Raw genomic sequence first — 13,607 nt, 5'->3', positions numbered from 1 at the left:
TTTTAGGAGGGGGTTTGCTAGACTTGACACTTTAGTGAAAGGGGTTCACAGATTGTTAAAAGTTTGGGAACCACTGCCCTATGGTAAGGGCTCTTTGTGCATTCCCATCCCCGCCTCTCCTAACAGCAGGGTCCCCCAGTCTCATCCCGATGCCAGAGTCTGTCTGCCCTGCCCCTCAGTTGTTCCCCAAGGAGTTTTGTGTGTCTCATTCTCCCTCCCACTATGCCAGGTGTGTGCACCCCCAGCCCCTCCCCATCATTATTATTCTTTCTGTCTGGGAGATAATCACGACATCCTGGATGATTGTTAAACTCTATCGGGGGGATGAGCAGAGGTGAGATGGGGGTTGCCGTTGTGCTGGAAGGTATTAATGGTTGCCATCAACTACTTGTTTGATCAACAGACAATTGCATAAGTGCTGAAAGCTGTGGCTGTGCTAGTCAGATGGTAGCAGCTACATATATCCCCTTTTCCCCCCTTTCAGTTTCCCAGTTTTCCCCCCAATCAGTGGGGTTCTGACAACTGATGTTTACACCATTCTCTCTCTGAAATTTTGGAATAAATAATGAAGCTGTAGTGCAGGTACAAATAAGATCTGTAAAGCAGAAGCATCGTTGCATTGAGAGATCTCTGCTGTTGAATTGAATCAAAGAACCAGTTCTCTCTGTGGAAAGTTCGTAGGGCAATGTATTTTTCTAAAGCTTATATGACTCAAATAGAAACAAAATATAAAGGCTAGAGATGCTTGGTCTGGGCGAATGCTGGGTACCTGCAGCTCCTGACAAAGTCAGTGGGAGTGGCAGGCGCCTCTCATGATCAGGCCTTGGGTGAGCAAAGTGATAGAAGAGGAGTCTTAAAAGCTGATTTTGGGTTTTTGTTTTTTTAACGTAACCGACTTACTGCTTTTTCATGAGTCATTTGTGTTCCAGTTTCTCTTCTCGTACACTTGCACATAATTTTTTTTACCTTTTTTTATTTTCTGAAAAACAATTATAGTAAAGAAATTATAGTAAAAAAACCTCTGCATTAAAAAGTCATTATTTTAGGTTGCAAAATCAAGCACTCAAGGATTAGGAAAGCTCAGACTTAAAATTGCCTGTGATCTCTTAATTCAACCCCCTACATGTTTATGCATTACAATAGTCTTTAATTACGCGGTCCTGTACTATTTTTTTTCCACAGGACCCCTGCTTCATTCAGTGCAAAGAATGGATGCACCAAAGGGCAGCCTTAAATCTGGCTTTTCCTAACGTTATAATGCTAGTTTTTTGTTGTGAACACCATACTAGGACCTGTTCTCAACAACCTCGTTTAAACACAGTAGTAGCCAGCACAGTTCTCATCTTAGTGGACAGGGCCATAGTATCACTTCCTAGTGAGGCAGGGATAATGATGGGCAAAAAGCACTCTGTTCAGTACTCTGCTATAGTATCTTCATCTTATTGATATGTGTGTGAATATACTTATTTCCCTGGCGAATAACTCAGTTTCATAGCTGAAAGAGCATGGTAAGTGGTACAGATACAATTTTTCTTTTTCTTTGAATTTAGGTTGGGATGGAAGTGGCTCCTCATCTTAAAGAGAGCCTTAACAAGAATTTTTTTGACTTCCTTCTAACATTTAAGCAAGTAAGTAAATATGTATTGCCTGAGCGATGAAATAAGGATGTTCCTTGAGCAACCTATGATGACAATGCTTTTTACAAATCCCTTTACAAGTGCTTGAAGCAAGAGTAGTAAATATTTTTGTAACTGTGAATCTGAAAAAAGTGTAATTTCACCATCCAATAGATGTCACCAGCAAAATTGATGTTTACTAGACTGCACTATTTACCTTTACTGTGGTATTTCCTATATTTAGAATGGGAAATACTGCATATATTGTAGTAAAAGTATCTACTGTACATGGTGTATGCCCAAATTTTAAATAGTGCCCACTGTATATTTCTTCCGAATTCAGGAAAATATCCAGAATACTTGTTGAGCATACTGTGTAATTCAGTGATCCTGGTCTCTCAAAGCTTTCAGTAAACTTATAACTTCAAGATCTTTTTTTTCCAGTTTCTCATAGCCCCAGACACCTTTTTCCCCATAATGGCAGCTCTTTCATTGTTTTCTTCCTTTACAGATGCATGGAGATACTGTTCAGAATCAGCTGGTAGTGCAGTGTGTGGAGATTCCATTGTATTTGACTCTCTACTCTCCTGCTATAGATTGGATTTTACAGTGTATTGCATACCGTGCTCCCGAGGTAAATGATATATTCACCATGTAAATAAATGCTTGATTGTTAGCCAGAACAAAGAACGTATACAATATCTGATTTTTAAAAGATATTATAGATTCCTATGGTAATTGTTCATTGCTAGGCTATTTAGTACATATTGATGCAGGACCTGGGATGCTATATTCAAACTTGAATTGAAAAATGATCAAAGCTTATGTGAGTGATATTAACAACAGATATAGGGCTGTAAATATACACAGGGCTTTACATAGCTAGCTAAGATGCTTGCAATGCTCTTAAATGCCTACATTCTAAGTAACCATAAATAATTTCCAGTAAGAGTGCTTGAAAAGGCAAAAAGGCCAATGTGAAAGGACTAGTAAGTGTAAAAACAAAACCATAGTGAAGGAGGCATAAGTGGGTTCATAATTATTTTTAGTTGTAGATATTAAGTTTAAAATTATAAGGCAAAGTTAAAGAATAAATGTAATATTACACAAATGACTAAAATAGGTCAACTTCGTTATTCCACAAAGCTGATGAAAACTTGGAAGTTTCTTATAAAAACTAAGTTCTAGATTTCCCTTTCATATAGTTTTAATATAAACAGAGGTACAGAAACAGAACTGTGGGTATAAGTAAATAAAAAGTAGGCAACTTCTTCTCTATCTGATATGACTCGTGGGATAAAAATATAATGCTAGCTGTAATCAAAATTTGCACCAGAACAAGTGATTGGAAAATTTTATCTCAACCACAATAATAATAATAAACCGTATTTTCTAAGTACAAGTAATGCAAATCAAGGGCAGCATAGGGGTAATAGGTGTGTGAATGAAAGAAGTGTTAACAAGCCTTAACAATAATCAAATAAGTAGAACCAATATAAAGCCATTCTTGTTGTAGTACATGTTTACAGATTGTGTAGAATCTAAATAATATAAATGCTTTTAAATAATGAAGATGCTAAAGACATTTTAAAGGTGAAACCTCACCCACACCAAAATGCACATCTGATTGCTTTGTACAGGACTCTGCAGAACTTATCTCCTGGGACCAATCTAGAGATCTTTGATTTTGCATCAGAACCTCATGATGCTGTTCTTTGCACTGCTTTGTCAACTTAGCAATGCAAATTGCATCTTTTTTAATTTATAAACATGATCAACATAATGTTATAATCTGTCTGAAACAGAAATTAATTTCGGAGGAGACATTACAACACTTCATCATTTGAGAGGAAAGCTGAAGGAAGTCCAGTCATGGGGAGAACTTAAATTTGCTGTGATTGCCTCCTTGTTTAAAGGCTTGTTTAAAAATTATCATCTTAGAAATCAGCTTTTTCTCATATTTAGATAAGAATAGATTAAACCCCAATAGATCTAAGCATACATTTTTAAACTCTTGTACACAGGAAAAATATATGTATATTGGAAATAATAATAAGGAATTATATTAAAGCACAATTGAGAACATTTAAATTTATAGTAAATACCGCGTTTTCTTACTGTCCTGTTGGCTGGTATCATCTTGCTTTCTTGATCTTCTGATTCTATTCAGTTTCTTTTGTCATGCTGAAATAAGCTAGTGAGGAAAAAATTGGCAAGCTATGGGCTTTGTAATTGCTTAACATGGCCAACAAGCTACTTAAAACTTCAAACAGTTGTCTGCATTCTGCAGTAAAGAGCTAGTGGTATTCCCCTCTCTTGCCAGAGATAACTGACCTTCTCATTTTTCAGAGAGAGAACCTTTTCTAGACGTGACTAAAGACGAGGAAACTTGACTTTATTTTATAAAAGTAGCAAGTCAGATTAAGATGTTACTATATTCATGCAATATGTTTGTTTTATATTGCACCACCCACAATATTTTCTTTTGACTAGTTGTAGTGTTAAATAAGATTATTGGAACATAGTTGCTAGGTAATGAAATTCACCTCTAGTTAATGTACAGTTTACCAAAAGCTGTGAGGATGTTTTATTTGTGTGGGCCACACTTCTTAATTTGAATGAAATCACCGTTATAGATTCTGCTTACCGAGATGATGGAGAGATGCAAGAAACTGGGGAACAAGTAAGTACTCCATAGTCAACAGACTATGAGTCAGAAATCTAATTCTTGTGTTACACTCTTATAATCTAGTTATTTGTATAATGTTTCTCATTTTATTTTTTGCAGGAGTACTTTATTAAACTATTGAAACTGAGATGTAGTATCTGTGCTCCCTGAAATTTTTTTTTTCACTCAAAATTCCAGTGGGTTTGGCTGTAGCAAAAAAGTTAATTGACCCAATTGTCAGATGAGCCAGAGTTCAGCTAGGGTTAAACCCCATGATACTTTTGTGCTCCCAGTCATTTCCTTTAGGAACTACACGTGCAACATTTTCTTCTGTTCCTCTTTTTTACTTTTGGCAATTGGCCAATATGTGTATACTTGTGAGAGGGAGGCTGCGGAGCAGGTGACTGAACAGGGCCATTTTAAAGCTAAGAATAGTCTTCCAAGCCTGTCTCAGGAAGGATGTGCATTCATTTCTAGTTAACTTAGTCCCTGTCTGAACTAGAAAAATGAGCAGAAAATGGTTTTCAAATACAATTCATCCTATCTCCATACATTAACCTGAACTGGAATGTGGTTTGGCCTGGTCTGCACAGGCTTACCTGTATTTAGTGACTGATTCAGAAAGGTTACTTGCTATTCTTGAATCCTCTTTCTGAATTGTGTGAGCATGGTTTGGCCCAAGTTATACTGGTTGGTTTCAGTTTGGTTTATTGGGGGGCAAGGAGAAGATCTGTGAAAATTGTTTGCAAACCTGATGAATTTTTCTGCTGCATGCTGAGCTAATGTAATCTGCTTTGAGTGAAGAGCCAGAAACGCATTACCCTTTTAACCAAAACAGAGATACTGTAACACCAAACATGTGACTGAGTTAAGGAATGGAGAAGTTTGACTCAAAATCAGGGGTGAGGACACTCTTACATCGCTTTAACGGGGGCAAAAATCATGCTTTTTAGACTCCGCTGTATTAGGTTCTGTCTAAAGATTTTTGGTCCATTCTACAGCATTTGTCTTTAAATTGAATAGTTTCTAGTATTTTGAGTTGTGAAGACAGATTTTCTGCTTAGTCTGTGCCCAGCTCTCTTGTTTGTTTTGCAGCAAGGCAAATTTCACAGTGTAGCACCAAGAGAGCTGAGAAATTTCCTGTGTGTTTTAATGAAGTGCTAATTTCAGTCTATTTTTGACTTTTTAAATTCTTACACAGCGTAGCTAATTGGAAATTGAATAACCCAGCTCTGGCCATTGTTTTGTAGGTTAACAACTCAATAGGCAAATTTTTGCCCTCTTACGTGCACCTCATTGAATATTTTAGATTTATGTAGTGATTTTCATTGCTAAATTTTGAATCCCAAGCCCTTCACAAACTACATACATGCAATATCACTAAAATTCAGCCATCTCTCAGTAAAAGGTAGCAGCAGACTTGTGCAACATGCTGTGGACAACAGCTGGTGGCATGGAAATGCGTGGACAAAGCCAAGGGCAAATTCCTACTAAGTGCTAATCACTGTAATCCTGTTCACTTCCGTTCTGCAAAAGACCTACACACAATAAATTGCACAGTATTCACTTTATTGACTTCAAAGGAATGAAGGACTGAGTATCAACTCTGCTGGGGTTACAAGTCAACATGGAAGGTGTGCAATTTGACCCTGAATGTTTGTTTTTAAATGCTGTGTCAAATTGAGTTACTTTTTCTGAAGTGCAGTACACTGCCTCTTCAACAGCTAATTTACAATATAAATTTTCAGTTTCAGTTATTACATCTGTAGACAGTAATAATCACCTTTACTATAATCGTATGGATTTATTTCTATCAGCTCATTTAGTAGAAATCAGCCTCGCTGCAACAAAGCTTCAATAGAGGTGGTCGCCATCCCAAAAGATACTTTCAATTGTAGGGACTTCAGACAGAAGAAGAATATAGAATAGTTCAGCAAATGTACAAAGACTATCCCAATATTACTGTTCCTTTTTACTGAATAGCCAATGGTCTCCAGCTTGGTGAGTGATGTGCCAGTATTAAAAGGAAATCTGCTCTCAGCTTGGAAGAAAGTTGATCTTTATGTAAGACATCTAATGTAAAATTCATTTAATTGCCTTTAAAATAATGTTTTCCTTGGAGTTAAGCAAAGAAAGTACAGGGTTAGGTTTTCTACATATCCTGCAGTTAAAGTGTGGCATTGTCAAATTTAATATTTTCTTGTTTTGCCAACCCTTGATCAACCCATCACCCAAACAGGTGGTGGTAACCCTTTTTTAAAAAGTAGAAATGGAGTGGTATTTAATCATTCTTTGACGTTCAGATTAATGTAAACTAGACAATGAAAAGTGGCTTAATTTATGGTGATCTGCACTGATTTGTGTCCTGTTCCTTTTAGTGCCTTGCTGTTGAATTCAGTGATGTCAGCATTCAGAGCAGAGTTTATTGCTGCAAGATCTATGGATTTTATTGGCATGATTAAAGAGTGTGATGAATCTGGATTCCCCAAGGTAAGTTTTTTGCAATTTAAAGCACTCCTTATTCATTATCTTGCTGAGTGCTTTATACTTCTAGCTAGTTGTCTAGATAATTCGCACAGGATTAAAAAATGGGAACTCTATGCTGTGTAGAATAAGGTGATTTAAGATCTAGAACATAAAGTAATTTTTATTCCTGTTTCATTCCTGAGTCCTGAATCCTTTGAGTGGGGAGGGATCCAGTGTGAATGGAGACAAGAACTATCTCTTCTGCAGCAGCAGTGAATGGATCAAAAAGAGGCCTGTTACAGTTTATTTGTAATAAGGAAGGGGCCCTTATTAGCCAGTCAATCCCAGTGCTGGAAAGAACTGCTGGGAATTAACTAATTGTGGCTTCTTCGAGTGATTGCTCGTGTGTATTCCACAATAGGTGTGTGTGCGCGCTCGCCACGTGCACTGGTGCCAGAAGCTTTTCCCCTAGCAGTACCCATAGGAGGGGAGCACCCCCCACGATCCTTGGAGTGGCGCCTACCTGGCACACTATACGGGGAGCTGCGTGCTCCCCCCACACTCAGTTCCTTCTTGCTGCCAGTGAAGATGCACCAGAACTGGTCAGCTCCAGCTTTGCTGTAGCTTGTCCCCAGAGCTGTTCGTTCATTCATTAGTACCTGTAGTCAGTTAGCTATTTCAGTTAGTTTTCTTCATTAGTGAGCCCCGGGATTTAAGTCGTGTGGCTCCTGTAGGCTTTCTATGCCAAGGAGTGACCCGCACATGGACTGTCTGCACTGCTTGGGAGAAACCCATATCAGTGAAAGGTGCAAGTCATTCAAGCCCCGGACCAAAAAAGAAAGGGACATTAGGTTCTGGGCCATCCTGATAGAGTTGGCGCTGGCCCGCATGCCGCTCTGAACCAGTATCCAGCACCGTGGTATCGGTACATGGAGACTGTAGACAAGCGGACTCATCCCCGCGGCGCCTCCTGCGGGTTGTCCTCGAGAATTAGCTCTTTTTCTAGCCAGGAGCGTCCTCTTGGCCCCGTGTCCCTCCCTGGACCCCAGTGCCCCTTTAACTGGGGTGCTGCCCTCTGGCAGTACCCCACCAATCTGGGTCTCCCCTCCCTGGGGAGCCCCCAACCCACTATCCCCACTTTGCTTCAGTTGTGATTACTGCCCAGTCTCCATCTAGCCTCCGTTCACTGGAGCAGACTGCAGTATCAACCACTCATCACAAGCAAAGGGGTTTGGACCTGCTGCCTTTGTCTACCCCTGGGCTGCCCCCTGCAACTCCCAGTACCTGTTGGCCTTATGCTAGGCCGCAGCCTGGGGCTTTCCAGGCTGGAGCTCCCCAGCCCTGCTCCACTCAGGTACCCTGTCTCTAGTGCCCTGCAGCCAGGCCCTTCTCCCTCTACAGGCAGAGGGAGACTCTCTCTGGGCTTCTGTCTCTCAGCCTCTTATAGGGCCAGCTGGGCCTGATTGGGGCATGGCCACAGCTGAGCCTACTTTCCCCAATCAGCCCAGGCATCTTTCCCCGCCACAGCCCTTTCCTGGGCTGTTTCAAGCCCTTCAGGCCAGGAGCAGGGGACCACCCTGCTACAGAGACCCTCCGGTACCATCGACCAGTTGGCACTGCTCCCCTTCTGTGGGGCATGCCAAGAGGACCGGAAAGACTCCCTCTTTGCTACGGCATCGAGGGAAGTCTGGACAGAGGTGTTGCCCATGTTGGGTAGCCCTCAATCACCACCGGGCCCTAGGCCTCCGACTCATGTTGAGTGGAGTAGCCTGGCCCCTTCAGAGCTGTACTGCTAGGGGAAAAACTTCCGGCACTGGTGCACGTGGCGAGCACACATACCTGTTGTGGAATAGACATGAGCAACACATTTTGAATAACACCAGTTACGAAAAGGTAACTGTCTTTTCCTTCACACAGCATGTGACTCTACTCTCCACACGTACTTGTACTGTTTTAAGGGGCTTAATCTTGCCACATGAAGCGAATGGGAGTTTGCTGTTGACTTCAGTGGGAGCAGAATCTGACTTCTGGGTGTGCTAGTTTAAAGCTTTTCTTCAGGAATCTGCCAAATAAGTATTCATGTTAAACAGCAGAACACAATAGAGTACTCTCATGTTTGTCCATCAAAAGCAAGTGGTCTTAATGCTGTATATCATTTCAATGTATACACTCTGATGAGTTGCTAATTAAATGTAACTGCTTATAGTTCTCCAACAAAAGTGCATTACAGTTCAGTCTTTGAGCCAGAAAATATGTGATCTTTGAGTGACTTACACAACTAGATGATTTTGTAACCAGTAATATTTTGAAGTATGATCTGTTTCACAGAGACTCTCTAATTGATAAGATGATTTGATCTTTCCTCAGCATCTTCTCTTTCGCTCTTTGGGGTTAAACTTGGCCATGGCTGATCCTCCTGAATGTGATCGCCTTCAGATATTAAATGAAGCCTGGAAGGTTATCACAAAATTGAAGAACCCACAGGTGGGTCATTGATAGGAGATGAGTTCCAGGGTAAGTTAGAACTGACTTGCCAGTTTCTGACACAGTTGTAGCCAGTTCAAAATTATTTAAAAAAAAAATAAAATCACAATTACATCTGAGCTTTTAATACACACTGAGCATGGCATTGTCTAGTTCATCATTCCTAGACACTCAATAATTGCCTTATCAATAAGCATATTGGTCATATGTTTCATACATACTCAGTTGTACTCAGTTTGGGTACAGCAGGGCCCCATTCTGAAATTTGTAACCATGAAAGTAGGTCCTTGTCTGGCACTTGGATCCAAGCAGGCACAAGTGCCGAAGTAATTTCTTAAGCAAACTGTGGGAAGAGAAATATATACTCTGAAACTTGATACAGATTTTGAAGGTGATGCATTCTTTTGACCATAACACGCATATCTATTTCTAGGATTATATTAACTGTGCAGATGTGTGGGTGGAGTATACCTGCAGACACTTTACGGTATGTAGGAATTTCTAGAAGGATTTTTTTTTCTAATTTTAACTATATGGAGACAGTAAGTAGCTGTATAGCAGTTTACAATGTGAAAAACAATAAACCAGATTATCTCCTAATGTGAGAGCTGAATAGATACAAATTAGAGACTTAAAAGGAGTCCTTTTGATCATTCATGAATATATTTCTAACCTGTATTTGGAACATAATTGGGGAAACAGGCAGTGTTACGGTAAGTGGCTGTTTGAAACCAAATAATTCTTATTTAAGGTTCAACTACAACCATGTAGAAAATTCAGTCTTTTGTAAATGGTAATAAATTCTCAACCTTAACTTAGTACTAACAAAGTAGTTTAGTAATTTGATTTCTGCACCATTTTTATGCCGAGTTGTGACATTTAATTTTCACTACATAGAAGCGTGAGGTCAATACTGTTTTGGCAGATGTTATCAAACACATGACTCCAGATCGTGCGTTCGAAGATGCCTATCCACAGGTAAGAGACTGTGTTTTGATTTACCAGCTCTATAAATAACTAATTTTGTTCCAAGAAAATGCACAGAAGGTTCTAAAGTCTCTTACCTTACAGTGCATTTTAAAAGGCCTTTTGTAACTCAGGAAGCTCTTTAGAATAAAGTGAAGCTGTGGTGTAGTGTTTCAGTTTTATTCATGGAAGTCAATTTTTAAATCTAGAATAATTTACAACAAAAGAATTTGTGTGTATATATAGCTATACATAGAGAGAGAGCGAGAGAGCTGTGTGTGTATATATAATATAAAAATTAGAATTGTTTTCTAGGTATTAACTGGAGAAAAATAACCTATACATTGGATGATTTGCAGATAGATCTGCACTGATGTCATCATTATGTACTTTAACATGCAATTTGTAATGTATTTAGTTGTTTTTCTTCTTTTCCTAGCTTCAGTCAATTATTCAGAAAATTATCACCTATTTCCATGACTTTTCTGTACTTTTTTCAGCGGTAAGTCATATCTTTGCATTGTTTTCTAGAACTTGAGTGTAGATTGTTTTCATAAGGAAAGCTAACCTAATTTTCTTCTCGAAGTCATCTGAAAGCTCACATGGTGAGAAGCACTTTTTGTCAAGTATAAAACTGTTAAAACACAGTGAGAAGTCTTCTCTTGTTACTTCCTTAAAAAATCCATTATTTGCATTCCAGCTATCACACTGTTTTCTTTCTAGGTTATAGAATTCTCTAATACTATTTAATTCTCTAATGTCTTTGTTTTAATGCAGCAGTAACAACCAGCCAGCCAGCAAAGGGAGGTCAGATTAACTAATACAGCTTATTTAGGTTCTGTGATGATAACTACATAATGAGTATTTCAGTATAATGCATACATGTAATGCGTCATAACAAAGAATTCAGTCAACTCTTCTGGTACTGATTGAGGTACAAATGAAAAAATAGGGAGTCCAATGGATAGGTTTGCGTTACGAAGTCTGCTTAAACTAGTGAAACTTGATTACGGGTAAACTTTTCAAATATACCTGGGCAATTTAGGAGCCAAAATCCCATTTTCAGCAATTTGGGCACCTAATGCTCACTAAAAGTCAGTGGGGCTTAGGCTCCTAAGTCACTTGGACACTTTGAAAATTTTACCATCCACATATTTGGGGGATGGTACAGAAACTAATTCTCTAGATTCTCAAATTCATCTTTAAATGACATCCGAACATTCTAAAGCTTCAAAAGTAGCCCTGGAAAAATCGAAAATGGTGGCAGGAATAGGGACTGTAATACCCAGTGACTTGTTCCTAGAGTCCTCAGACTTTCCAGTGATTATCATTTCTGTATCTGTGCTGCTTCAAGCATATTATTGCTTTTATAACACGTTTTCTATATTTTTTTTTGTGTCATTTGGCTAAATGAGCTCTGACGTGTTGCATGTTTATACTGGATACTCTTAGCCAAAAAGCTAACTGTTCTGTCAGCCAATAGGATTTCTCCATTCATACCACCCTGCTATAATCTCACAGCACCTAGTCACTGATCCTTCAGGAAAAATAACTTTCCTCAAAAGAGGTAAAAACTGGTCTATTACACTCATACACGCATAGCTGAGATTATTTTAAATATTTCTAAAATATTTATACTTATTGGTTCTTTAGGCTGATTTTCATCTTCAGCAGAGAGATCAAAAGCTTTTGTGTGTAAAATACCTTAATATATCTGTTTTTGTTTTTTTAATTTGTATTTTTAGGAGAAATTCTTACCATTCCTGGATATGTTCCAGAAAGAAAGTGTGAGAGTGGAGGTTTGCAAGTGCATTATGGAAGCTTTTATTAAGTAAGTAGAAAATATACTGATTAAGGGCACACTTGGGCAATCTGTTGAAAAGTTGTTAGGGGTTAAATGAATCTGTTTGTAGTCCATTTGGCATGTATAAGGTATTCCAGGCTCCAAGAAGAAAATATAAACATATAATTTTTTATTAGTCTTCTTTATTCATCAGTTGCTTATTACTCTGATTTTCACTGAAAAATAATTATCTAAATAATCTTCTCAACTCTGTATCTGATAGAAATAACAGATAGCGTTGTAGCCACATTGGTCTTAGGATATTAGAGAGACAAGACCTGAAGAAGAGGTTTTTGTAAGAGCTCATCTCTCTCATGAACAGAAGTTGGTCCAATAAAGATATTACCTCACCCACCTTACCTCAGAAATATAACTTGACTTTCCTCGTAATAAACAGTTAGATTTGTTGTTACTGATTCCAGATTAATTGTTCTTTGTGCTTGCTTCAATTTCCATTACTTGACTTGGGTTACATGATAAAATGCTGTATATTCCTAGTCTTGGCTGATATCAGCAATGATCTTGGCATATGAATAAGGAAAGGAACAAATAGACATGTTTGTTGCAGTAAAATGAATGTTTCCTGAATGGAAAATGATATCAGAAGATGAGATTTCATGTTCAAACTTTTCAGAGTCCAGAATAGTTGTTTTCATTAAAACAAAAGATATTTTTTTGAAACATTACTTTCTTTTCTTATCTTTTCCTTTTAAATGCTCAAATTAGAGAGCAGTAGTACATAATTTAGAAGTGATTTCTGAGTTTCAATTAGATTTATTCCAATCAGAAGTATTAATTGTTGATAATTCAGGCATGAAAAAATAAATAGTGAAAGATTGGCTAGAGCAACTTCCATTGGTCTGTTACGATTTCTTGATCGCATAGTTGAGAAACATTGATAGCCATTCAGATTCTGCCTAATGTATATATGCTGCATTATGTCAATTGTATATTCCAAGGGGACTGTATATAACAGATGGTGCAGTTGATGGTGCCAGGTTTGGAGTCTTTTGTTAGTAGTTCTAAATTTTTCAAAAATGTAGTCCACTGTAGTTGGCGGAAGCCTGCAAATGGTTTTTGACCATGACAAAAATGCACCTTGAATACATTTTAAAAACCAAACTAAAACCCAGAAAACTTTATTTGAAGTCCTTTAGAAATATTGTTGTAAATACAGAAGGCCAAATTACCGGTCACTGACCCCTTCCATCCACTTTTAAGTGTCCCTGTCCCAAGTGGTAACTACTTGAAGCGAATTGAATATGTATTAATGACGTTTTCAGGCTTACCTCCACTTAAAAGAGAGCTGGAGGGTGATAAATATTTCCTGTTCTAGTCCACTTACAGTGAGATGGACCTGTTCCTGATATATGTAGAGCACTCTTTTGGTAATGCCCTTTTGTTAGGCAATATATTAAGTGGAGAGCTTTTAATACTACATAGACAAAGAACACTTAAGTATACATTCATTTAGTATATATTATTTATCACTAGGCATTTGTACAGGAGAAAAAAGCATTCACTACAAATAGAATGAACAATTAATTGCTAATAATATTTCCTA

General features: G+C 38.3%; 1 protein-coding gene across 3 annotated transcripts in view; it reads left to right on the top strand.

The window, feature by feature from the left end:
* VPS35L (VPS35 endosomal protein sorting factor like) overlaps nt 1-13,607 on the top strand; it is a 115,849-nt gene that overhangs the window by 45,430 nt on the left and 56,812 nt on the right. For all 3 annotated transcript variants that reach the window (XM_050968718.1, XM_050968719.1, XM_050968720.1), the window contains 9 exons: nt 1,551-1,628; nt 2,128-2,250; nt 4,253-4,299; nt 6,663-6,774; nt 9,118-9,234; nt 9,668-9,721; nt 10,132-10,212; nt 10,640-10,702; nt 11,946-12,031. In XM_050968718.1, the coding sequence (XP_050824675.1) occupies nt 1,551-1,628; nt 2,128-2,250; nt 4,253-4,299; nt 6,663-6,774; nt 9,118-9,234; nt 9,668-9,721; nt 10,132-10,212; nt 10,640-10,702; nt 11,946-12,031 (761 nt within the window). The remainder of the gene's footprint in view (nt 1-1,550; nt 1,629-2,127; nt 2,251-4,252; nt 4,300-6,662; nt 6,775-9,117; nt 9,235-9,667; nt 9,722-10,131; nt 10,213-10,639; nt 10,703-11,945; nt 12,032-13,607) is intronic.

Source organism: Gopherus flavomarginatus, chromosome 9, assembly GCF_025201925.1.
Source record: "Gopherus flavomarginatus isolate rGopFla2 chromosome 9, rGopFla2.mat.asm, whole genome shotgun sequence".
Classification (NCBI taxonomy): Eukaryota; Metazoa; Chordata; order Testudines; family Testudinidae; genus Gopherus; species Gopherus flavomarginatus.
The sequence above is the reverse complement of the archived record's forward strand: the minus strand, read 5'-3'. Positions and strand labels throughout refer to the sequence as shown.